Source organism: Takifugu flavidus, chromosome 22, assembly GCF_003711565.1.
Source record: "Takifugu flavidus isolate HTHZ2018 chromosome 22, ASM371156v2, whole genome shotgun sequence".
NCBI classification, from domain to species: Eukaryota; Metazoa; Chordata; class Actinopteri; order Tetraodontiformes; family Tetraodontidae; genus Takifugu; species Takifugu flavidus.
The window spans coordinates 4830126-4855767 of record NC_079541.1 but is presented as its reverse complement, the minus strand read 5'-3'; the positions used below and the strand labels follow the sequence as shown (position 1 = coordinate 4855767).

Below are 25642 nucleotides of genomic sequence, written 5' to 3'. Positions count from 1 at the left end.
ATGCAACAGAATTTTTAGTTGTACTGTTGTCATCGACTTTTACGGCTAGTTTTACAGGACAGAGAGAGAGTGAACTCTGAATACAGGGACAGACAATTGACCGCCGCTAATCAACATGCTATTGAAACTATCCTGTTTAGATTAGCTTCTATTTGCCTCTTTGAGACTAACAGCTATCATGTTAACATTGGCTCACTTAGAGCTTTTCCATAATGGACTATAAATGGTTTATATGTCCAATATCTGACATAGTTGTCTCTATAATTGATCATTTATTGCTGTTAATAGGCTAACACAGTTAGGATACATATGTATATGTGACTTCCCCATAATCTCAGAGACTGTTAGATAACATCATAGGCTTAACAGGAGCACTAGCCGAAAGGTAATTAATTTCCTTGTCAGGTCGTTAATCATGTCTTAACCAGATCATTTGATGAAGTATGCCAGATAATTAAAGACCATTAGAGACTCAGACATCAATATTTTAGAGAAAAGTCCAGTGCAAAAGGTGCTTTGCAGTTTGGTCACAGGTCACTGTTAGCATGTATGCTACTGTAACAGTGTAAAGGATCGGTAACACTCTACTTCAATTAAGCACTGCAAAAATGGAGAGAAAGACAATGATACTGATGGAAGTCAACATGCATCCCAGACTCTTGAGGGATGCCAGACCCAGTGAAACCAGTGAAAGCCAGTTGGGGAAAAGAAGGACTTTTCCTCCCTCCTCAGCAGTTCCCTCACTTCAGGAGTCATTTTTATTATCTTTTTATCGGTCCAGGTTTGCTCCGACGTCTTTTTTAATCTCCGTTATCATTCTGCCTCCCAGCTACCCCCCCTTTCTTTTTACCCATTTATCTATGCCTCACTGCATGTTTTGCCCTTAACCTTTGCATATGTATGTAGGATGCATTATCCTGCCGTGTTACTAGATTTTAAAGGAAATGTTGCTAATTTTAGAAAGCTAGCTGCATGACAATCGCCTGTTGGCTCTCATTTGAATATCTTAAAGCAGATCTATAGGTGAATGAAAACATTCTGTTTTGGGTGAACAGAAAACACAGATATTTGCAGTTTTTGGAGCCTTTTGGAATCTTCAAGGAATTCAAAGCAAATCGGAGTTTGACAAAAGGTTGAAATACAAAAGACACCAAAAAATCTTACAAAAAAGGACCAAAAACACTGCTGGAACAATGCAAAACAGTCAAGCACAGAAGCAGAAGCTGCTTGTGTACCTGAGAAAAGGGGTGAAGCCAATTATACACAGGTGGAAAGCGTTGAGGTCATTTCGGAGGGGGGAGCGAGGAGAGAGACGGTGGAATCGAATGGAGAGATAAGTATTATGCATTTGCATTCCTACAACATTGCAGAACGATAAATAAGCTAAATTATTTATTTTGACTGATATCGCAGGTGTGACTTATTGCTGATTCAGCAACTTCCTGGAAGTGCCCACTTTTCTTCAGCGGCACCATTTATCATAAACACAATGTATCACAGCTAACAGGCCTGAAAAGTTTAGAATTATCCCCTCCAGAGGACAGAAGTTTAGCCCATTCACACGTCAAATCTATGTTCCTCACCGTTCCCTGGAGCCTCCAGGCTCTCTGGCTTTGATCTTGTTTTTATTTCAGCACTAATAGTACGATAGGGTTTCAAAAGTTAGAAACTATTTAAAAATCTGCACAGCTTGATTTGATGTTTTGACACTTCTGTGCGCCATTACTCAGCTTTATGACGTGCGTGTGGATGTTGCTTCAGGCACTCCGCGTTCACGCCTATAAACAACCAACGGGAATTCACTGTGCACGCGGACCTAACAAGCGTTGTCATCCTTGCAAGGACCCTTCAAGAAAAAAGGAAAAAGAGCTGTCGCTTTTTCAAAAACAACTGGCTGTTTTTCCAGAGCGATACGGGGGAGGGGCAGTGGAGGAGTCTGGTTTCCTCCTCTCCTCCCTTCCACTGTCCCACAACATGCACGTTAACTTTAAATTGACCTTGAGTGTGAGCAACTGTGGTCCTGGTGGGGATGGACTGGTGACCTGCCCACCCCCTCCAGGACCTGATTAATGGTAGCTTAATAATTGATTCACAACAGAAGACAAATGGACACCCCCTTAAACTTTTAATGAATGCTGCTGTCACCTGGAATCAGCTGTTATTGTGAGGATGGAGCTCGATTAGCTGTGATAATCAGGTCGACCAAGCGAAATGACGGCTTCAATAACACCGATCATTAGTTAGCTCCACATGGACCTTAACTACCTCCGTTCCTTTCCTCATATCTACCTCACATCAACACGGCAGAGGGACGGTGGACATGGCACCATCAGGGTCATTGCGAGAACCTTGATTAGACTTTCTAATTGGCTCTGATTGAATATCTGGAGCTAGACACTCGCACAAGGACGCTCCCTACCAGGAGGAACAAGAAGGGTTCATGCCTCATATTTAATTCCATTAATATTAATGAGGACATTGTTTTACTGTCACTGTGGAGATAAAAGAAAAGGTAATTTACATAATATCACCAGATCATTAACAGGACTAACAAGTTTTCATGAAGAGCGCCCACCACTGCAGGTTTTGATGGAGATTAGAGATCTACTTTAGGGTTCCATCGGACCCCCCTCTCCCTTGGGGAATACCCAAGGCTAACTGCGTGGGCCTTAGCTTCATCAACAGACCCAGGATCGGAGCACTCACACGTTGCTGTTCCACACCACATGAGGTATTGACGTGCAAGCAACCCCTCCACCCCCAAACATCCCAGAGGCCTCGCTCATTAGAACTGAGCTGTAATCAAAGCAGACGTGCCGGTCGAACTTTTATTATCACCCACTCGATACCAGCCAAGGGAGCACGTCCGGGAACAGGTCCTCTGGTTTACAGCACACAGGAAACAGACCTCCAGAGGATGTATTGGTGAGCCAAGGATGAGTTTGGAGCTAACGTTGGAGGATTCTTTTGGCGCCAACTGAAGCGGATGACCTACTGAAGGAATCTCCTCAGGTAGGACTCACTGGATTCCCTTTACCAACTTTTTCAAATGGTGCTTCTTTATGTTTAGTCTGAAAACATGAAACATGCGACTACTCTTGAGCCTATAGATAAAAATGAGTCCTCGTTTTCCTTCATATGATGCTTAAATAAAAAAGTGTGTAAATATAAGAGACTGGTGGGCAAAGATGTAAATCAAAATTGATACATTTGTATTAATTGCTATAAAAATTCAGAAAGTAATGAAAATCCACCAACACGGGGTCTCAGTTTTAGATAAAAAAAAAAGGCAAGTGAATAATATTTATATCCAGGTTTTCTGTTCTGACAGTGGTGTGATGGATCCGTATAATTTCTGGGTCAATCAATGTTTAATGAGCAAGCACTAATTGACTTCCTGGCCATGAGAGAACATCCAAATGGGGATTTTCCACATGTCATAGCTGACAATCAAAGAAGGAATCGTGTAATTTATTCATTTAATCGCCATCAAAGCCAATGCAAAATGGGATTTAGTGCAGGTCCACAATATCCCTGTCACTTCAAAAAAATCTTTCAGATCTCTTGATTGGACAGGACATTCGTTTGTTTGCAGGCGATCTGCTCAATCGGTATCTACACCCCCCCAAAACTGTCCAATTAATAACCAAGCAGCACAGCGGCAGACTTGTCTCTACCGAGTACCGAGCAACTCCTTGACCCGGCTGGTCCACGCCACATCATGGGAAAGACTGGGCAGAGCACAGTGGACTTGAACTCGCCAACAGAGGTTAAACAAGCAGTCCCCTTCGAGGAGCTGGATCACACGGCACCCCCTGCAAACCAAAAGAAAGAGGAGGAGATACCCGACAGGGGCAGCTGGAAAGGGAAGTTTGATTTCTTGCTCTCGTGCGTGGGATACGCCATCGGCTTAGGAAATGTGTGGAGGTTCCCTTATCTCTGCGGCAAGAACGGTGGAGGTAGGTGACACACTCCCACATCTCCTCTCAAACCTTCCTCAAGATCTCCTCCCGGCTGGTCCACAGGGAGGCGTTCACGATACCCAACCCTACACTCTCGAATCATTTTCATTTCCTTCCTGTTGAGACTTGTGCGCTGTATTTTCCGCCCACCCCCTAACCCCCCCACTCCAACACCATTACCGAACTGATTAGCCTCCAGCCATTTATTAATGTATCTGTAATGTTCCTGGAATCTTTACCGCTCTAAATGGACACGTCGTTAACCACCAGGGGGACAGGGACGACACTGATACCCCAGTCGCAGTTATCATATTATGAGTTTGCCTCCGGGGCCTCGTATCTGTTCGCTCTTAATGTCACCACCACCTGCTGGCTCGACGGGATCCGCTCCTTATCACCGAGCTGCACAAACCTTTAGCGCCTTTTCCGGTTGAAATTTGCCATCTCGCCTAAGTGAAATTGAAAGCTTCACAACTGGCGGCAGTTTCAATCTGTCTGAGCATCCAAAGTTAAACATTCTTAGTCTCCACAGGAGGTGTAGCATTTAAAAAAATAAGTCAAGTCCCTGGGTTTTTTTTTTTAACTGGATGCAAACCTGGGAATCGGGTTAACTACAGCACATTTCTGTCCTCTCAGCTTCACCACCTCCAAACTTCATCTCACCTTTCAGTCCTCCAACTGCACACATTAAACTTCACAAGCTCAATTAAATAGTGAAAATAATGGAGGCAGACTGTAATGCAGGGTGCTTGACTGATGGCGCCCTTTAAGAATACATTTTACTCCATTAATGCCCTCAGCAACACATTATCACCTCCTGGGTCCCCTGCATGATTTTAAATAAAACTACCAAATTGCATTTTTCATTAAATGCTAATGGGGAGCAGTGGGACATCGTGACCAAGGTTTTTCTACTTCTATTTTCTATTCAAATAATATTTTCTACTGTATTCAGGGGCTTTCCTGATCCCGTATTTCTTGACCCTGGTGTTTGCTGGGATACCTCTCTTTTTCCTGGAAACGTCTCTGGGACAATTCACATCAGTGGGAGGCCTCGGAGTGTGGAAGCTCATGCCCATGATGAAAGGTAGGAGCTGCCCGTGTATAAAATCTCTTTAAGGTCACTCAGCACTCGGAGCGTAATTCATCTCTCGGCAGAGCAGACAGATACAGCGGCGTTGTGCTCGCGACCAAGAGCACGTGAATGGGAGAGCTGGGAAGATGCCTTTTCTCGTATTTTACTGAAATGCTGCTCCGTTTCCATTCTCAGGTGTTGGAATAGCCGCCGTTGTGTTGTCCTTCTGGCTCAACATCTACTACATCATCATCATTGCCTGGGCGCTCTACTACCTGTTCAACTCTTTCCGATCGGTGCGTCACACGGACGGCACCATCGACATACCCCAATATTTATGCTTGATATAATTGTTTTTTTCGTTTTCTTGACCTTTCGGGGTCACGGGGAGGGTGAAGGCACGGTGCACCCCTGGATGAGTCACCAACTACATGTTCATTATTCTATTCTTCACTCTTGGTGTATTTTCTACCGCTTTAAATGAAAATAAAGTTGTGAAATTATTTAGCTGGTAAAATACCTCCACGTCTCTAGACAGCGTTTGTTGGTTAAGTGCTGCTCTGCTGCCCCAGTGGACAAAAACCCTGTTAGAAAATCACTCTAAGTGCTGCTATTAAAGTCTTCATCACTTAAATCTCCATGATCTCTGGTTTCTGACATTCCGATAAAAGAACCAAAAGTTCTTTGTCCTTGTGCCTCTGTGGGTAATCACTTAATCCTTGTTTTGCGTGTAGGAGTTACCATGGCAAAGCTGCGACAACCCCTGGAACACAGAGAAGTGCTTCTCCAACTATAGCCTGACAGACACCACCAACCTCACCAGCGCCGTCACGGAGTTCTGGGAGTACGACCGTCACGCATATAAACCGGAAGTACACTGACACCAGACAAGGATGGTGCTAATCTGGGTGGTCTACTGTGTGTATGTTCCTGCAGACGCAACATGCACCAGCTCACTGGTGGTCTCGAGGAGCCGGGGGAGGTCCGCTGGCCCTTGGTGGGCACCTTGGCCCTGGCCTGGGTCCTGGTCTACTTCTCCATCTGGAAAGGAGTGGAATGGACTGGAAAGGTCAGATAGTGTGCGAGCTGCTCCTTAACATATTTTAGTTTCCTTCATGATGATTTGCAGTTTTCTCACATCTTGAGGAATTTAAAACGGCTGTTAAATCTCTAAAAGATCTGAGAAAAAGATCTGATCGGAACTCATAGGGAGATTTGTGAGTGTTCAATGAATGTCAGAGAGAACATCAAACTATCCTCGCTGCTCTCTGGGATGTTTCTCCCCCAACACTTTTTTTTTTTTTTTTTTTCTTAAGTAATGCAAGTCAGAGCCATGCATGCGTGCAGAAACACATTTACACATTTGGTGCCGTGGATAATTGGATTTTAATGTGCGAGAAAAATGAATTCCCCTGAGGCAGCGGCCTTGACGGACACTACCAATTAAGCATAATCATTATGCTATATAACTTTTTGCCACATCCTTTTCTGGTAGAGAGAAGCTGGGGAATTAGGCTAGCAGCCGGGTGATTTCGAAAGTCACTTTTTGGCCTGATTTTTAGCCTCCAGTCCGGTTCTAAATAACCATGTGAATATTAAGCCGCTGTTTGCTCTGTCTGGTAGGTGGTGTATTTCTCAGCCACCTATCCCTACTTCATGCTGTTCATCTTGTTCTTCCGTGGGGTCACTCTGCCCGGAGCCATAGATGGGATCCTGTTCTACATCACGCCAGACTTTAACAAGCTGATCCGATCCGAGGTACTTTAGGCCGCCCTCGCACCTTCCGCCGCCATGAGCGAAACTGACACGCGTTTACTGTCCTACAGGTGTGGCTGGACGCGGCGACGCAGATCTTCTTCTCCTACGGCCTCGGCCTGGGCTCACTCATCGCCCTGGGAAGCTACAACTCGTACAACAACGACGTGTACAAGTAGGGACGAGCTCAGCCGCCGCCTCGCTGATGGGTTTCTTTCGCATTCATTTGTTCGGTTCTCTTCAGGGACTCCATCATAGTCTGCTGCATCAACTCCTGCACCAGCATGTTTGCTGGGTTCGTCATCTTTTCCATCGTTGGCTTCATGTCCTACATCACTAAGAAGCCCGTCCAGGAACTAGCTGCCTCAGGTAGAGTCAAAATTAACAGACCCTTGAGCTGCAGCCATAGAAATCAATTTCAATGGTGTAATTACACCCGCTGCCAGCAGAGGGAGATAGAAGAATTAGCTGTTACAGGTTCAATGAATGTCCATGTTGGCTTTTTATGTGTGTCACTAAAAGTGACAAGGTATCTAGCATGCACGTGATGCTAATCTTACGCTGCATTCCATCTAGGTCCCGGTTTGGCATTTTTAGCTTATCCTCAGGCCGTCACCCAGCTGCCTATGTCATCTCTGTGGGCCATCCTCTTCTTCTCCATGCTAATGATGCTAGGCTTGGATAGCCAGGTAACAGCAGCACACTCTTTTTTGTTGCCGTTGAAGGACAGCTTTTGATCAAAAGTGCTGGGTGTTTGGAGCCCATACGAGAGTCTTGACTCTCCTTTAAGCTCGACAGGATGCTAAATGCAAATCCTCTGTGACGTGTTAGTTCTGCACAGTGGAGGGATTCATCACAGCTCTGATGGATGAGTATCCTCTGCTGCTGAGGAAGAGGAAGAAGATATTCATCCTCATTGTCTGCTTCATCTCCTTCATTATCGGCTTCTCCAACATCACACAGGTAACGTATCGGCCCACCTGTCTCCGTGTACCCAAAATCAGATCCAACCTCTGCTACAAACTTCAAATATTGTCTTGAAATGTCTTCAAATATTCCAGGGAGGCTTGTATGTCTTCAAGCTGTTCGATTACTACTCCGCCAGCGGGATGTGCCTTCTCTACCTCGTCTTCTTCGAAACCGTATCGATATCCTGGTTTTACGGTAGGAGATCTTTTTAACGCTGAAATCAGCCAAACGGCTTTTCCCATTAGTTATTTTCCTATTAACGCTAGCGTGCGTTGTTTTTGTCCTCCTGCCCCAGGAGCTGAAAGGTTCTATAAGAACATTGAAGACATGATTGGTTACAGGCCATGCGTCTGGTGGAAGCTCTGCTGGATGTTCTTCACTCCTCTGATCTGTCTGGTAGGTTCTCCATGTGCATCTGAGAGGCTAACGGAAAGGTTGCTCGCTCTTATGGGGGCCCGTGATCCTCATTGAACTGCATGGCGGGTTTCTCAGGTGCCAATAGGAAGAAAACTGCTGAAATTGCTAAACTGGATGACGCATTTCAGGCCCGTTGGAAAATCAGAGAAGAGAACTACAAAATTAAAAGGGCTCAATGAGATTCAGATCAATAAACAAATCTGGGCGACGCTAACTGACACTAGCATGGCTATTAACCACAAAACATAACCTGTTGTCCTCATTGACCTAATTCAATGCCTTTATTAACAAACCTGTATTTTAGGGCGTGTTCACCTTCAGTGCTATCGAGATGACCCCTCTGACCTTGGGGAAGTATGTGTATCCGCTGTGGGGTCAGGTGATTGGCTGGTTCATGGCTATGTCCTCCATGATTCTGATTCCCGGCTACGCCATCTACATGTTCTGTAGTACCGACGGCAGCATTAAACAGGTGCAGATCTTTGAAATCTTCCCTGTCCTGGATGTGACCTCCCGCATCCTTTTAATACGTTCAATAACAATAATATTATGGTAGCGCTAACGCTAATCCACATGAACTCTGTTTCATCCAGCGTTGGCGGAAGATGACCACCGCCCAGGAGGTCGCAAAGCCATCAAGCCATGAAGAATTCACGCGCACGGCCAGCGTGGGCGAAATTCCCGTGTAGCCCGGACCATTTGGGTTGAAATAATCCGTCGTTTTCCTTTTCCCGCCCTGATCCATGGCGCTTGTCCAGTATTTATTTTCCGGTAAACATTAGGGAATTGAAGAGGGCGCTGAAGCCAAGCGTAATTTCCTGTTGGATTAAAGGTCCAGTGTGTAGATTTAATCTATTTTCACAAATCAAATACACTTTTTTTTATTGCTTAAAGCTAATGTTGACGCGGGTTCTCCCTGCGTGGGAGTTTGAATGTTGCTGTGTTTCTACAGTGGCTCAGAAAGGACAAACAGACCAACTTTAGCCTTCCTTGATGTGTCCTTTTTGATGTTTCCATTTTGGTTTTTTGGCAAGTTTCCAGGCAAAAGCTTGACCTTTAAAATGTATATTTATGTTGATTTGTTCATTTTCTTAAATCTTCTTTGCTTCTACTGGTGTGACTGTTGATCTACAGAGGTGTTACACATCTGGTTAAACTTTAGTTTGAACATAAAACCAAATGATTAAACAATATTTGTTTATTGGAATTGACCAACCTGATGTTACAGTAGTTTCAGCAACAGCTTTTTGTAGATTTAACTTATTAGTTGTGAAAAGTTGTACAGGTGATTCACTTCAGATTGATTTCCAAAACAGCATCAAGGTAAGTTTGACAGTCTCAACTATTAGCATCATGTTAAATGTAAATAACTTAATTCTTAAAATTAATGCGGAATTTTTACGTTTAGCTCAAACATGATGTAAAATAAGGCTTAAATGTTTTTAAATAAACATTTTAGAACCAGAGCCACACTTTGGAATGTCATTACTGAACATAAATGAACAAAAAATATTGTCAAATACTTGCAACAAAATGAAAAAGAAGAGTCCTTAAACAAACAAGTCAGCCAATGCAGTGAAAGGATTTAAATCATCTTTATTATCATGTTAGAGAACTGCAAAGACAGAAGGGTACAAAGCTAACTGAAGGAGAAGCCGTCTTATCGTAAATATGTCCACCTTTATGGACTTTTTTTAGCAAGTATGAGCAAACAGTGTTGACAAGCCAGACAGATGATTCACGTCATTCATGAAGCAGTGCGCTGGGACAGCAGAGCCCTTTTTTCTCTCTTTTTAAAAAAAGTTAGCTACTATGGTACCGCGCTCCCAAAATGCTACATCAAAAATCTTGTATTTGTAAAGAAACTAGTGTGCCTCGGACTTACAAGAAACACGATGAGCAACACTTCAACTACAGAAAGATAAAACAATGATTTAATAAATTAGAATTAGTGGCCATTGTTTCCTTATTCCCAAACTTCGATTCACGATCTTTTTTGTTCAAATCTGCACTTTCATTTTCCCCACAAACTGGACCTTAGCTACTTAATCTCCTACTTTTCCATGCATAAACAAATGAAATCTTTTGGGCATCATCCACGATTCATGCACGAGAAAGCGATTATTTTAGGATCTCCAAGCGAACCTTTATCAATCTGACTAAAATATTCATAAATCTGATAATGATAATTTGCTTTGCTGCGATACGAATGATCAGACGTATTCTGGGAAAATCGGTGTGTGTGGGGGGCCTCTTGATGAAATCCTGATTTGAAAAGGACATAGCAAAGAGGCGGTGCCCTCCCTAGCGTGGCGGCGTGATTAAAAGTCAACAAATATGACAGATGGGGGTCAGATGGGAGATAAACCCACATCCGTACAGCGGAACCTCGTGGGGCATCTGTTTAAAGATGGATGCTCTCAAGCCAGAAAGCCCACTGACCTTTCTCAGAGTGGCGGAATCGTGACAGGGCTAAAGCTAGCAAGAGCGCTTGTCCTTTCTGACACCGCTAGAAGGTGGTATTTACGATCGAGGAAGAGATCAGGTAATTCAATGTGTTTCTCCCAGATCTCGTTCAAAGGGTGCTAGCTAACAGATAATTCCATGAATGTTAGCATTTGAAGTGGAAGCAGTGGCATTTGTGATTTTCCTTTTGTCAGATTGAAAGGTTAGGGCAAAACTTCAAAGAACCAGAGATAAAACCATAGAGCGATAATAGCTAGAGGAAAAGGACACCAAAGGAAAAAATATATAGCTTAGCGTTAGCACAAACAGCATTAAAATTCATGACCGTTTCCTGAAAAAGAAAAAAGAAAGAAGCGTTTTAACAAAAGGACATATTTTACATGTGAATTCGGTCCAAGGCTGGTTCCTGCGTCCGGATACCATCTTTGATGAGATTAAGAAAAGTTCCCCCTTGGCCAGGTCCTGGAAAGACACATTAACACACAGACACTGGACGGGCTTTGTGGTGTGGCAGTGTTCCACCTGATGGGCTGCGTTGATGGAGCGTTTTCCCATGACAGAGAGCCGCAGCACGGAGGCGAGTAGACGAGAAAGGACTTATCTGAGGGGTTTTTATACACGAGCAGAGACGCGGGGAGGCTCTCCATCCCATAAATAAATCAGCCGCAGCGCAAACGGGGGAGTGTTTTATCACACACCAGTTTTGCTGTTTTTGTTGTGTTTTTTTTTTTTTTTTGTGGCTTCCTGAGCAACGAAAGCAACGAAAGTTTTGTTTTTTTCTTTTCCTTTTAGCCCTAGCGCTTAGACGGGTGCAAAGAAGTCAGCACACACACACACACACACACACACACACACACACAGCACGGTGGGCGTGAGGTTCAGGACGACGGCGGCGAATAAAAGCAGGAAGTTCCCTCGGAGTGCATCCGCGGTGGCAAATTTTTGTTTCTCCGTTGTCGGTGGTGAATATTGAAAACTACCCGGACCTCCTGGTTCCATCCAGGAACCGGAGGGTCTCACTAAATCGGTAAAACTGACAAAAAACGTTATAGAAATTTGTTAAAACTACGTAATATTTTAAAATACGTGTGGAATCAAGTAAAACCTTCTTATATAGTCACTTGTTTGCTTTTTTAATCTCTTGACTTTTTACTTTTTCCTTAAATATATGCATACAATTGAATTTTTTTTAATAATATCTCTGTCTGTATATATATATATATGTACATTATGTACTCGTTTACAGATAAAGGCGTAGATTTGGCGTGAAAGCGTGGTTTGTTTGTTTTTTTCTCTCATAAATCAGAATAAATTTATTTACACCATGCTCCGAGAGCCACTTGGCGTCCGGTGGAGGGTGAGGCGGGGGTCAGGGGGTATATACTGGTGGGGGTGGTTGTAAGGCGGAGGTGGAGGAGGCAGCGGGGGCTGGTGGCCGTCGTTTCCTTGGGAGCCGTCCGGCGAGCGCACCGGGGTGGACACGGCTGATTGGCTGAGCTGGTGGTGGTGGTGCTGGTAGTGGTGGTGGGCGGGCATGTGGCCGAGGAAGGCCTCCACGCGTCCGTGGCCGCTGCTGTCCAGCATGATGACCTTGACGATCTGCTGACACTGGATCAGCGTCTCGGGCCGCAGGTCGGCCATGCTGACGGCGGGCTGCGGGCGCTGCTGCTGGAACTGGAGCTGATGGGCAGGGGAGCTTGACGCTGAGTGCAGCTGAGGGTGCTGAGGCAGCGGCGCCTGGGTTAGCCCCTGATGGAAGAGCAGCTCCCCCTGGTGGTTAAGAAGAGCCGCGCTCTCTGGACTCGGCGCCGTGCTGCTGAGCTGGTACGTCTGAAGCCTGTTGTGAATTGACACCTAGTTTAGAAAACAGCCAAGAGAACAGCATCAAATGTTATAAAACTGGTTCCTCCTCCACAGTCCATCAAGCCCTCTTTTTGTGTGTTTTCGGGGTGGGGGGGGTGGTGGTGGTGAATGCACGGCACACATACAAGGCATGCGTGGGGGGCTTCGGTCGGGGGTCGGTGTTGGTGTGACTACTGCACGCTCCCCTCCTTCCACCCCGACAGATGCTGAAAAACGGTGCAGGTCTGATGGGAGGGCCCCCCCGATTCTAGGCAGAGGAGCGAGGGCAGTTGGGGGGGGTTGATGTCAAGGGTGTGCGGGTTTCTACTAACAGAAGGGGCCCCGTGGTTCCAAAGGGGACACTGAGGGCCCCTGTGTCACCCTTCCAAACCACAGTGTGGTGCTACAACTGGACACAAGGGGTGTTTTTTTGTGTGGGGGGGGGGGGGGCGGGGTCAGACAAAGAAGAGGGAGAGGTGGAAGGAGAGGAGGAGAGGAGGTGAGCAGACCGACAACCACAGACGACCACAGGCAACACTCAGAATGCAAACCTCCACGTCTCAATATCAAGAATTCTACTAAAAGAGAATCTCTAATCATTCAGAGAAGCATCGGGCAGCAACTCGGCGGCCTCTTAACGTCAAATTCCAACCACATTTCGGACTTTCCTCTCCCCGAGAAGTTACTGGGAAAGGCCATCCGATGCCTCCGGGCAGGGAAGAGTAAAATCCCGACGTTAGCAAAGCTCGCACGAAACGCTAGGACGAGCGACTGTCCCTGAAGGTAACAGGAGGTGACAAGCTTGGCTCGGAGTTTTCCTCTCATTTTTAGCCTGGCTACCTCTGGCTACCTCTGGCTACCTCTGGCTAGCTCTGGCTACCTCTGGCTAGCTCCTGAATCTCTTCCTGCAGCAGCTTCCCGCTGACTTACCTGCACGAGTCTTGACCCTATCACTGAGCACTTACCTCCACTGCATTGTGTCCACTTCTTTCATCCTGGTTCCCTGAACAAAGGTTAAAAAGAAGTTTAGATGCGAAGAACGCGCGCGGCCCGGCTTTAGCCGCGCACGTGCGGGTTTGAACACACACCTGACGGAGAGCCCTGCCTGCCGCGCAGCTCCAGCTGAGCACCGTTGTTTTTCAGCGAGGGCGCCTTGGACCCCTGCTGCTTCTCCAGTTCCCCTGCAGGGAACAAAGGGGATAAATGAGATTAGAATCACCGCCGCTATGAGAGCGCAGACACAAATAGAGATAGATGGTTTATTTTTACCCCCCCCTCCTATAAAACCTCCATGTTCAAAATTATTTACTTTATTAAAGAGGGTGCAGGAGCGGCTGTTGCCTCCTCCCACGCTGCTCTCGAAACCCCCGACGCCAGCCTCTATCTCTCTCATTAAACTCCGCACTCGATGGTAATTGCATGTCATTTCCAATCACGGTGACTAAATGCCGGTTTGTCTGTGCCGCGCCGCTCGACGCATTCTAATTCGGGACCGCCGGAGCTGCCAGGTGACGCCTCGAGCGTGCACAAATGACCGGGGACGTCTTATGCCGTTGGGCAGTAGGTGGCGCAGGGGTTAGCGTGGTGGTTAGCACGTTAGCCAAATAATCCCGCAGATGCATCATACAGAAGGAAAAGTGCATTTTCGTCCACCGTTCGCTGCCTCTGCTTCACCTTAGAGGAACTTGCTGTCTTCTCATCCTTCTTGTTGCCCCCTTCCCCTCCCTGTGAATCGATAGAGCCCAGCTGGGGGGGTCTATTTGATGCCCACTCAGGGAAAAAGCCTCTCTGTCTGCGTGAATAAACAGGCATCTCACCCCTAATGCCTGCTTACTTTTAGGATCTCCGGCCTCATCTGCTTCAGTCTGATGGAGAGCAGAGAGGACGCAACATGGGGAGGAAAACCCCACCCTTGGGGGGGGGGGGGGTGGTACTCACACTCAATGCGTATCTGCTCCATCTCCGACACCTCCGCAATCGACTCCTTCAGGTCCTCCACGAACTTGAGGAGCTCCTCGGCACTCTGGGCGCAGAAGTTGAACACCTGCTTCTTGTCGGAGCCGAAGGCCGAGACGATGGTGATGCCGTGGGGGTAGTCTGGGGGAGCAGAGGAAGGCCTTTAGAGGTGGCGTGGGGGGGCGGAGCCACTCAGTGCAGACAGGTGGTGACTTACATTCGTTTTCAAACAGGTGGAACTGCATGCCGAGGAGGCCCATGGCTTTGCAGAAGGTGTACGCCGCCGAGCTCTTCTTCTTCGGACAGAGCTTCAGGATCTGCGAGGACACGCCAGAAGTTAACACGGCGTCCTCTCGCCCTCCTTCACATCCGTCCACCGCCTCCTTTAAGGCCCGTATCGGACGACCTTGCAGATGGAGGGAAAAGACGAAGCACATCCGATGCTCCAACAATGCCGCCGGCCGTAATTTAGCAGGTGATCCGTATTAAAGCCGTACATCACACTGGCACTTGGGAGGCATTTTTTGATGGGGCCAGATATCAAGAGGTGTCCATCACGAGACAATTTGTGCTCCCCTGTCAGGAGGAAACTAGCTGGAATAGATCACGCCGCTCACCGTTTCTCACCTCAACTTTGGAGCGAATGAAGGTCCTATCTGCTGCCGAGTGCGCGGCAACACTCTATTTACCACTACCACCATCTATTATTAAGAGAAATGGCCGACGAGTCCCCAGTTATGAAACGACATGAAAGCAAAGAGGGGGAGCTCACGGGCAGAGCGAGGCGATGGTGCATTGCAGCTGTCGCAACTAAATAAGCCGCTTTGAAGATGCGCCGCAACAGGAGTTCGGCAGACAACTGGACAAACAACATCACAGAGGAGAGTCTTTGCACTCTACCACAATGAGGTCGTTGAAGAGGAAGACTTCTCGCTGGTGCGCCGCCTGCTTTTGGGCCTTGTTGACGTCGGTGACCTCGAAGAGCCGACTGCAGCACACCAACCGTCTGTGAGGGACAGAGAGAACCTGCGAAAGGAGGAAAGCTTTGCCTCAGATGATGTCCGCAGATGGGCATTGGCACCCTTTTAGCTAAATTTGGCCCTTTCCCTTGCAGACCATGAGGGCGCTAGCATGTTAGCGAAACTGGTAGGACGCAAACTTGACTGAATGAATCACGGTCGTCTTTCCGAGCACGTTTGCCTTTGCTTCCTCTGCTCCCTGTGGACTGTTTGCATCGCAGTGACTCCACACAGAGCGTCTGTCTCCCGATGTCTCGTCACTCATCCCTGCGGGGCGCGCAGACCGCCTCCCAGCTGGCTCCAGCCGGTCGGATCTTTCATTACGGCGATGCCAAACGTGGAGACGTTTCCTGGCTTCTCTGACAATCCGGTTAGATCACAGGGAAGCAGCGGAAATCTGAGGTGAGGAGTGTTTTTCTGCATTAAACATTCTCAGGAGCAGCCGATGACGCCTGTGAGCACATCTGGTTTTATATAGATTTGCACCAGTGAGACAGGAATAGTCACTTCCTGTCACAACAATCTGTCATTGTTTGGCCGTGACAACGTTTCTTCTGTCGTCCTGCAGCGAGTCGTCCATCATGAGACACTTAAAGGCACAAGTTATGATGAAAACTGACATCAGAAATCCTTTCAAAGTCAGAGTCAGTGGCAATTAACAGGACAGAACAGAGATTAAACACGTAAAACTAATGAGGAAAGGCGCAATTTAACAGCTTCATTTAGCAAATTCCCCCCCAAAAATATGAAGCTTCACAGCAGAACTACACAATAACACGTTAGCTCTTGATTAATCTCCAGAGATTGAAGCTTTAACCCTAAACTGTGTTTTAAATAAAAAGACTCCGATGTTAGCAGTGGCTAATGACCTGTCTCACTGGAGTAATGACCCGCAGCAAAGATCGCACCGCCGATGAGACGTTTAATGGGGAATAAATGTGCTGCGCTAATGCTGCTAAAGCTAGGTGATAGTGATAAGGTCCGGAGTGATTGCTCAGAGTTGGTGAAGGCAGTTTGTGCGATCAATCATGGTTTTTCATGTTAGCGGCGGCTTTGAACCCAGCGGGTTCAGGTGACGGTTGTCATGGGGATGGATTTCTAATTGTTTATCCAGCACCACAAACTAGAAAAATAATAGTGAAAGCTCAAATTAGCTCATATAATGACCTATCTATTAGCCACCATGCTAATTTTGTAGTATTAAGTGAGCTTACAGCAATACCAAAACCTCAGTTTTGAGGTAAGAAATGTTCTATTTTTGAAGGTTCCCTACCGACTTCATGCCCACGATGGACTGCTCCACCTTGGAGACGTAGGTGACGTGGTCTTCATTGGAGCGCAGCTCCCTCTGCTGTATTCTCTCGTAGATCCCCACCACCATGTCCCTGGGGATGTCTGCTCCGTCGTCCACCCCTGAAACGGAAACAGGGGCTTCGACTTCAACGCCGCACGGTTGTTTTAATTTCAGATGGCGTGCTTGTCTTAAAGGAACGTGGAGGGACTCTAGCCAGGTTTGCTCACGCCGCCAGCAAATAAAGCTCCTAATCTCCATTAAACTGTTGCCCGGGGTGTGTAACCCAGGGTTGACTAGCAGCTGAGAGGTTAATTATTATGATCTAAGCAGGTTCTCTGTCTGAAACATGTGTAGGTCAAGGTCCAGGTCGGGTCACTTGGTCTCCTTGAATGTTTATTTTTGTTCAAATATCAAAGCAAAACACCGATTTACCTGCATTCCTTGCTAATTATCAAATGCTAAGCGAGAAAATAAACTTTCTTTTTTTCTGCTGAGCTAACAGCTACTAGAGAATTCATTTATGCTGGAGCTAAATTATGCTGTTGGGCTTCTGTGAAACTGACAGGCTGTTTTAGCCGAGTTAATGACTGTTCCAAGGTTCGCAATTACTATTGGTTACTGGTGCGTGGTCGCGTTTCGCCTCGGCCGTTCTCTCTCTCTCCCTCCTTTTTTTTAATCAGCAGGAATGCTCAGAAGGAGAAGGAAAAGTCAGTTAACTTCCCTTGAAAAACAATCCCGGAGAAGCTGACGCTGGAGCGCAGCAATTTCCATAAGATGGGGGGAATTGATTTCCCAGCTTAATTGAATTTAAGGGAAGAGTCTGGATGAATCTATTACAGCGCTACATTGACTCCAGTGTTCCCCGATTGATGGGCGGGTGGATAGAATAAATCCCCCACCCGTCACTCACCTCTCAGATTGCGTATGAAGTCCTCCAGCAGCATCTTCCTGTCGGGCTTGATGTTGGGGCTGTACATGTCGGTGTTGAGGAGGATGATGGCGAAGGCCAGGATGAAGATGGTGTCCGGGTTGTGGAACTGCTGCACCACGTCGGGGTTGCACATGCAGTAGCGCTGACTGATGGCGACAGATAGCATCTTTACACAGAGTTACGGCTTTAATTTGACTTCTTCGGAAGGTCTCGTGGCGCGATCGGACCATCTCGGACACTCAGGGAGGGGGGAAACCTGACAGGAAGTCGGCACACAGCGAGCGCACCGGTTGTTTGGCGACATTAATCAGCCTGTTCCACTGGCGCTTCAGTTTGCAGAGCCACTGGGCCGCATGATTGGAAACTACAACTGATTAAAGGCACATAAATCGGTATGTGATTAGCGCCACACCAGAAAGTTTGTAACGTGCTCGGAAACAAACGGTTTCAGGGAGAAATCACGGATATTAACGCGTTTTATGACCTCACACGGCAAAAGATGGGAGGTTACGCAAGTACTCCCAGGCTTGTTAGCTGACGCGGCACACGGGGACACATTCAGAGAGGGTGAGCTGCACCTCCAAACCAATCCTGACTTTATGGCAGGGTTGCCGACGGATACCGAGGACGGATGTGGTCACACGCAGCTGCAGACATGGAATCAAACAGCTGCAGCATTGTTAGCTGCCGTTTTCTCCTTCATTAACACACTGACGCAGCAGATCTTCTTGGCTGCTCCGAGATTTTTTTAGTCCACGTGTGTGTGTGTGTGTGTGTGTGTGTGTGTGTGTGTTTGGAGGCATATCAGAGCCCGGGAGCGATGGGAGACAGGCACAGAGAGGCAGCAGCAGTTACGCAACCCTGGTTATTTATAAATCTTCCTCCCTTTTACCCGTTCTTTCCTTCCTTCCTTTTCATCCCACTTCACATCTCCTCACCCTCCTGACGTCCGAAAGTCACCTTCTGCGCATGCTGACCGCGGCGACGCCCACCATTTCACGAGTGAGGCTGCGACAAACGGTTAGCATGAGCGCGGCTGCAGCCCCTCTGCCAGAAGTCTTTTGGCGGATTTAATGACGTCGGAACAGGAATTAAATTTAGCATCAAGAGCTCAGTGGACACTAAATTTGGGAATGTCGTGCTGCCTCAGCCTAACTTCATTTTTTACTGGAATTATTGGTACTTTTTAAAGTACTTTTGCTAATGAGGTTAAGAGGTTTGCCGAGAAAGGAAGTTGTTTGGGGATTGAGGACTCATCACCAAGTTTTCTGAGCCCAGCTAAGTGATGTTCTGTGTGAGAACAAGTCCTGGAAAGCTCCTTCCACTCTAAATCCAAAAAGACATGAGACCAATCCGATAAAAATTCAAGTTGCTCCTAACCTGAAGGCCTCGATGAGACGTTCCACCTTCTGGGCTTCTCCCTGGACCCGAATATGGGCCTGGAACTTCCTCAGAGCTTCATCCAGCTCCATGCCGGAGAAGTCCATCTCATCCACGACGCAGCTGTCGATCACAGAATGCAGAGAACACATTTACAAACGTGCACATGCAAACAAACTTCCCCTCCGGGAAGACGGAAAGCTGCAAACAAAGCGAGTTAATGAGGTGAGTGCTGGACTTGTTGGGGTCCAGGGTTTCAGGTCCTGTGGTTCTGTGTTCTTCCTGCAGGGGGCGTGGTGGAGCCAATATCGGCAACAGCTGGTGCTGCAGGCAGGCGCACCTGTCATAATCTTCATCAGGCCACCTATTTATGGACGGAGCGCCTGTCTAGCAGCGCCAGAGAGTTTTGGTGTTTCCTCAAGGTAGAGCTGACGCTTGTTGCTAGTTGTTTTTTTGGACCTTGTTGAGAGGCTTTTTCCTGCTTGTTCAATACCATTTTCTTCCCCTCTCACGACCTCTGACCTCATCCCTTCTTGATAAAATCGACTGGCGAGCCTCTCTTAAACTCTCCCAGCTGTCATTCCTTGTTTGCCTAACATCCGATGAGATGCTCTCACTGGAGCCCTCCAACCAGCACCAGCTCTAAAGCTCGCGGGGCGACCCACACGCCTCTGCCACATTGATCTGTATACAGAGAAACGAATGTGTACGCTAACGCACACATATGGAATGCCACGCCATAGTCCGAGCCGTCGATATGCAGACGTGGGACTGGGAAAGATCCCATTAATCCTGCTTAACGAGTTCACTACATTACCGGTAAACGAGCCCTCCGGGTGCCACATTTCCTAGAACCCAAATCTATAACCACATTTTGGCCTTATTTGAATGGAGACATTTTAACTGTTGCTGTTTATGTCTGTCGAGATGTCTAAAGAAAGAGCGCTGGCTCAGAAGATGACGCAAAGAACACCCCGACGGGAACGTGCAGGCATTAGCAACCTCCTGGCGTGCGCGATTCCGCCTCAATAAATCAGCAGGAGTGATTTTTCGTGTCAGACTGCCATCCCTCACCTGCTCTCACTTTATCGAAAGTGCTCTCACGCGCGCCGCCGCTATCGTGTTGCTCTTCAATATCGCCTCCACTCAGCGTGTAGCTATATGTATGATTGCTCTGGTGGAAAATGGAAGGAAGAATATAGTGTACATGCACCGATAAGCCACCCGCGCTGACTGTATCTGCAGCCTAAAGCCTTAAAAGCATAATCCTGCTGGAGAAAAGAACATTAAGGTCCAAGTTAGCTTCTGCGTGCGCTACTTACTCCAGGACGTCTCTGTTGAAGGGCTTCTTGCTGTTGCCGAGGAACTCTCCGATCATCTGCCGACTCAGGCCCTTCCTCTGCAGCAGGAAGTGGGCCACGCCGATGGGCGTGTCGGGGATGAAGCCTCGAGAGATCAAGAACTGAAGGCCCTTGTCAGGGTTACTGAAAAGGAGCAAAACATTGAAGTTAGGGTGGATTATGGGCCACAAAAATGGAGCGGGAAAACATGATGCGTTTCGCTTGTGAGCCCGTTAGCTGAAATGTACTTGAGAAACAGCTCTGTCACGCAATGCTAACAAAAATTGCAAACAAGGGCCTTGTGTAGCGCGTGTTCATCGGGTGGGGTGAAGAGAGGAGGATAAAGGCCAGGGTGGAGAGGGGAGAGCAGAGATAACAGATGTGTAAGAATCCGAGCATGTGAGAGCGATGAGCGCAGCCCGAAGCATCTGCTGCGGCGGCCTCGGCGAGCTCTCAGCTTCCACATCGCCTGCCCAGGCGGAGGCGAAGCCTCGCCAAGTGAATTTGGCAGATATTAAATCGGCGTTTATTTGTCCAACAACAGATGGATCACACGCGGCGGCGTCCAGGAGTGGATGGTAGGAGGACGCAGGAGAGGAAAGAGATGGATGCATAGCGCAGGAGATGATGTCCCAGAGCTGAGTCGGGACGTGCGGAGCTCCAAGGTCAGGTCAGGGTTGACAGACCTGCTAGCTGCCCGCGCTAAGTGCTGCCATCTATATTGCATGAGATATCTGCGCGAGGAAACCATCCATTTGTCACCTGCTTCTAAGGCTCCCATTCAGAATATAGTATTTACATGTGCAGCCTCTCTTCCTCACGCTTCTTCACTGCATCATAAACGCTCTTATCAGCCTTTTGTTTTATCAGCCCGACAAATGATCTGTGGGGACTGTTTGTTGCCTGCTTCTGCAGATGCGCGGTTGCCTTTCATCACTAACCGCTGAATGATAGCTGGAAGGTGCCGAGTCTATTTTTCCTGAGCGAGAGCGCGAAGAATGCATCAAACTGTTCGACCCTGGGAGGTAGGAATATATGGTTTTAGCTTTTAGCGTCTGGATCTCCAGGTGAGGAGAACATCCTCCGGGTTCTGTCGGACAAGACGCGATGTCCTTTTTTTCTGGCTGCTTCAGCTCCAGCCTCTGTGATGTCCTTGAGTCATCCTCCATCCCATAGCAGAGTCATTGTCATTCAGTCCGCACTCAGGGTGGAAACTTTATCAAGGGATCCATCTGCGTCTCTCTCTCTCTCAACCTTTCCTTCACTCGTCCTGACTCCTGTGGGAGTCTCACTTTCTTTCACACCGGGCTGCTGCAGAGCGTTCATCCAAAACTTCTTCCTCCTCCACCTTTTCCATCTCACCTTCGACCACTCGTAACAACACATCAAGGAAGTTTGAGCCCAAAGCAAACAACCCTGTTTAAGATGCAACGGCTACAACAGCTCAGGTATCAAAGGGAGGAGATGAAGTGGTGGAACTAATAGGCTTCAAGCTCGATTGCCCTCTCTCTCTCTCTCTCCTTGTAACCAAATTATTAAAAATCGGTTTCTTTCAAAGTGTTTGATCTGGCAAATAAAAATATTTGGAAATATCCCTTAAATAGCCTTGTGATCAAGTGCTTTTTTCATCCCCTTAAGTAAACCTAAAAGTGCTATGACCCTCGTTCCAACTTATTTTTTACATCTTTGCACCTCCACAGATCATTGCTTCCCCTCTTGTTTCCGTGGTAATCGGCTTTCCCGCGCTGTGTGTTCACGCACGCTCCAGTGGTCCACATTGGAATTAGAGGGCTGACTTGGCGCGCTATCTTAAAATCATGTGGAGCTGAATTGAGCTCCAAGATAGCGTTCACTTGTTTTAGGGGGATCGAGGGAGTTTATAATAGGAAGAAAAATATGAAGAAAATGAAGAACAATTCAAGCCTCCCCTCAAACATTGATGTCATATATCGTGCAGAAATTGCATTTTGTGATTACCCTTAAGACCCTCCGCTAAGCAGGGATTGTATATTTTCCTTAACAAAGCAGTTTAGTGAGTTTAGTTGACAAAATTTTTAGTTTAAATGGGTGATTTTCCTAAAACAATAAAAGCATTGTCCCAAGAACAAGACTTGAGTTACTCAAAAGCAACTTAAATCAATAAATGCCGCCCCTGTGGGCTATATCTCTATCATCAATTGTTAATATGCGCTTAGCTAAAGCAGTTAAATTTGATGAACAAGTTTCAGAGGTAGTGCTGAAGCCTCCACCTCATCTGAGAACAGCTATATCCAACCCTTCATGCTCCTCGCGTGGCTTTTATCTTCACTTCCAAATCAGTCTACACACACACAACTTCCTTCTCTGATGTGTCATTCAGAGAGGATAAAAGGAAGCTAAGAGCTAGCTTGGGACTCTGGGTTTCTGTTTGTTCTGGATGCACAAAGGAACCCCGGTGATAGGAAAGTGATTTTTTTTTTTACACTCGAGTCCAGAGGGCCACCGTGAAATTCAGGATTTCACACACCCTCACATAAACCCTACAGTGCTTACCGTAGCTTTCAAACCTTTATCGCAGATTAGACGACTTTGCTCGTTTTACGGGCAATATTTTGCGGTTTGCTAAAAAGGGCCACTTACATGTTGAAGAGGTTGAGGCCGATGCGGTAGAGGCGTTTCCTCATGACATCAGTGGATAGTGTGGGGGATTTACAGCTGGCTGGATTCTCACAGTGATACCGAGGCAGGCTGAGGATCATGGCCTGGAGCGCTTCTTTGGACGAGGCTTCCGATGTGGAGCGGGCTTCCGTGGACGTGCTGCTGCTGCTCATCTGTTCAGAGCTGTTGTCCGGCGTCTCTGAGCTGCATCTCTTGACCCCCAGAGGATCTACAACTGGGGGACTTGACAAAATCGCGTTCTCCGGTGGTGGAGGGCAATGAGGCAGCGACATGGCTGCCGCTGCCTCCTGCTGGGCTTGAATGGCAGCCATGTTGTCTTCAAGGGTTAAGGAAGCCAGCTCCTCTTCCCCCAGATCTTCTTCGCTCGGAGGAGGAGCAGGGAATTCGACATCGTCCTCATCATCGATGTTAGGCTCTGTTGGAGGCGGGGGTTCTTGCGGGGGTGGAGGAGGATCTATAAGTTCAACCGGAACCTCTGCAGGTGGAGGAGGTTGAGCTTGTGATCGGACCAATGCAGGAGTGGTGTTAGTCGTTAATGAAGCGGCAGAAGCAGAGGTGGTGGAGGCTCCCTCCTGTTGAGCGCAGCTGCCGAGGGCGACGGAGGTGGACGACTCCATGACGGAGGACGAAACCCGAATATTCTGGCTGTCAATCTGCACCGTCACGTCCCGGAATGCCATCATCAACTTGCTCGCGCTTTTAGAGAGGTCATTCGGGTCTATAGGGCCTTGAGGAAGTCTTGTTTCTCCTAGACCGCCTCCCTCCACTGCTGCTGCCGCTGTGCTGAAGGAGTCAGCACTGAACTGGTAAGTGCCTCCCTCCTGCAGCGAGCACATGGTCTTCAGGCTCCAGTTGCTCAGCGCGTCGTCTATGGACTTGGCCAGAGACTGGACCTGTTCAGTGAATGAATCTTCCAGGTCGGTGAGGCTGCTACCGACCGTCACGGGCAGCGAAGGAGAGCGCACCAACGGAATGCCGGCCAAGTTACAGCCTTCTGCCAGGGCCCGCTCAGCGGAGAAGCCCTCTGAGTTTTGCACGCGGACCTTGCGCAATGAGATCCGCCGGGGCAGGCGACTCTCAAGCAGCGAGTTGCGGATCTTCTCAAAGTTCTTGCTGAGCTGGTACTGGCGGAAGGCAGTCTGAATCTTGCAGGCGGCGCGGCGGGAGATGAGGTGGCCCCCATATTTGAGTTCTAACATTTCGATCTAAAACAACAGAAAAAGAGAAAAGAGGATAGATTTACGATTCTTGAAATCTGCATATTCATTATAAATGACACACAAAGGAATAAAACCGAGGCTCTGGACATGATTAATCGCCTGATTCTTTCAATGGTTGCTGGTATGCAGAGCAAAAAAAAGGGGGGTATATGTGGTGGGCAGAAAAAAATAATAATTTCAGAAGATGTCATCGCTAAAGGCACCATAAAGGCTGACTCATAGCATCTGTACCCTTCCTTCCTCAGCACTAGAGCTCCTAATCTCTGCGGATTCCACACAGAGGTCCTCCTCACAACTCCAAATTGTCTGAAACTGAAAAGACCATTAATCTTCCCCGACAAAAAAATGTTCAGATTCGGTGGGAAATGGACAGAGAAGTAACATAACCGGCGACATCTTGCGCGGCGGCTCAGGCGCTTTGATGGGGCCCTCTTTGAGTTACCCAGAACAATTGTCATGCTGAAGAGGCAAGAAAGAGCCCTTATCTTCTCTAGTCACTCTGATATCCTTTTCATCCAAACTGTATCAATGGCTATAATTCTGTTTCAGTCCTGGAATGACGCTTTAGAAGAACTTCAGCATCACATCGAGCTCTTTTGGGTATACAGTCAACACACACTTTAAAATAGCACGACCTTTAAAGAAAGAGGTCTCGGCTACATCCCGGACTGTTATCTTTAAGATGTAGCCTCTCGTCTTGAACCAATGCGTGCTTGTGGATGTGACTTTCAGCCTCAGATCTCCTTTAATGCCCCTACAGTCGCCCAAACACCCTGACACAGTCTCCTGATTTTCTGTAATGCTTTAAGGTTTCGTGATAAGTGGCCGGTTAAACTGTGCTGCTGTCACCAGACTAATGGAATCACACAAAAGCGCTTTAGAAGAATGGACTGACACTGAGAATCCATCTTATCTACTCCATTTATACTTCACTGCAGAGGCTGCGCAAGTTGGACAAAGCGAACATATTAAGGTGGGATCTGGGTGTCATTTTGGGCCGCTGCTTAATCTGCTAATGGCAACTTCTCCATCACTCTTGGCTCCGGGCAAAGGGTCAGACTTGACCTGAATATTCACAGCTTCTTATTCAGGATCTCTCCCCCACTGCGGGGGCTCTGGAAGTGATTAGCCTTATCACCACAGCTGCATCCCCAAAATAAAGCTGGTGCTTTGATCGACCTAATTTCTCGCAAAGGTGTCCCTCAAAGCCAGTTTCCGAACTTCCACCGCAAAGGTGCCCTTCAGAGCGAGGAAGAAGGGCTGAGAGCCGGCAGGGGTCGATTAAATATGGCAGTCGGACTTGTCTGTATCGCCTCCTGCGTGATTCGGGCTGGAGATTATGAATAAAGCATTCAGCA

General features: G+C 47.5%; 2 protein-coding genes and 1 long non-coding RNA gene across 5 annotated transcripts in view; 2 read left to right on the top strand and 1 right to left on the bottom strand.

The window, feature by feature from the left end:
• The first annotated feature begins 1292 nt into the window (after positions 1-1292).
• Positions 1293-9644, top strand: slc6a1l (solute carrier family 6 member 1, like). The gene is made up of 15 exons (XM_057021925.1): positions 1293-3012; positions 3596-3959; positions 4918-5049; positions 5233-5333; positions 5772-5881; positions 5974-6106; positions 6661-6795; positions 6864-6967; positions 7037-7161; positions 7369-7481; positions 7624-7755; positions 7854-7956; positions 8057-8157; positions 8483-8650; positions 8772-9644. The coding sequence occupies exons 2-15, from the start codon at positions 3722-3724 to the stop codon at positions 8865-8867; spliced, it is 1791 nt and encodes a 596-aa protein (XP_056877905.1). The 5' UTR covers positions 1293-3012; positions 3596-3721; the 3' UTR covers positions 8868-9644.
• Positions 9645-9757: 113 nt separating this feature from the next.
• iqsec3a (IQ motif and Sec7 domain ArfGEF 3a) overlaps positions 9758-25642 on the bottom strand; it is a 39726-nt gene continuing 23841 nt past the window's right edge. For 2 of the 3 annotated variants that reach the window (XM_057021912.1, XM_057021915.1), the window contains 11 exons: positions 23026-24269; positions 20389-20550; positions 19067-19189; positions 17666-17832; positions 16735-16874; positions 15343-15468; positions 14660-14759; positions 14425-14583; positions 13575-13667; positions 13452-13489; positions 9758-12498 (listed from right to left, as the gene is read on the bottom strand). In XM_057021912.1, the coding sequence (XP_056877892.1) occupies positions 11962-12498; positions 13452-13489; positions 13575-13667; positions 14425-14583; positions 14660-14759; positions 15343-15468; positions 16735-16874; positions 17666-17832; positions 19067-19189; positions 20389-20550; positions 23026-24269 (2889 nt within the window). In that variant the 3' untranslated portion in view covers positions 9758-11961. The remainder of the gene's footprint in view (positions 12499-13451; positions 13490-13574; positions 13668-14424; positions 14584-14659; positions 14760-15342; positions 15469-16734; positions 16875-17665; positions 17833-19066; positions 19190-20388; positions 20551-23025; positions 24270-25642) is intronic. The other variant, XM_057021913.1, reaches the window with a different exon arrangement.
• LOC130518958 (uncharacterized) lies at positions 14758-17249 on the top strand. The gene is made up of 2 exons (XR_008948182.1): positions 14758-15863; positions 16726-17249. It is a non-coding gene; the product is annotated as an uncharacterized LOC130518958 (long non-coding RNA).

Excerpts from the sequence above, each read along its gene's own strand:
- slc6a1l (XM_057021925.1), top strand. The coding sequence starts at position 3,722 with ATGGGAAAGACTGGGCAGAGCACAGTGGACTTGAACTCGCCAACAGAG. Across the intron at positions 6,796-6,863 it reads ACAAGCTGATCCGATCCGAG|GTGTGGCTGGACGCGGCGAC; the intron begins GTACTTTAGGCC and ends ACTGTCCTACAG. Across the intron at positions 8,651-8,771 it reads CCGACGGCAGCATTAAACAG|CGTTGGCGGAAGATGACCAC; the intron begins GTGCAGATCTTT and ends TGTTTCATCCAG.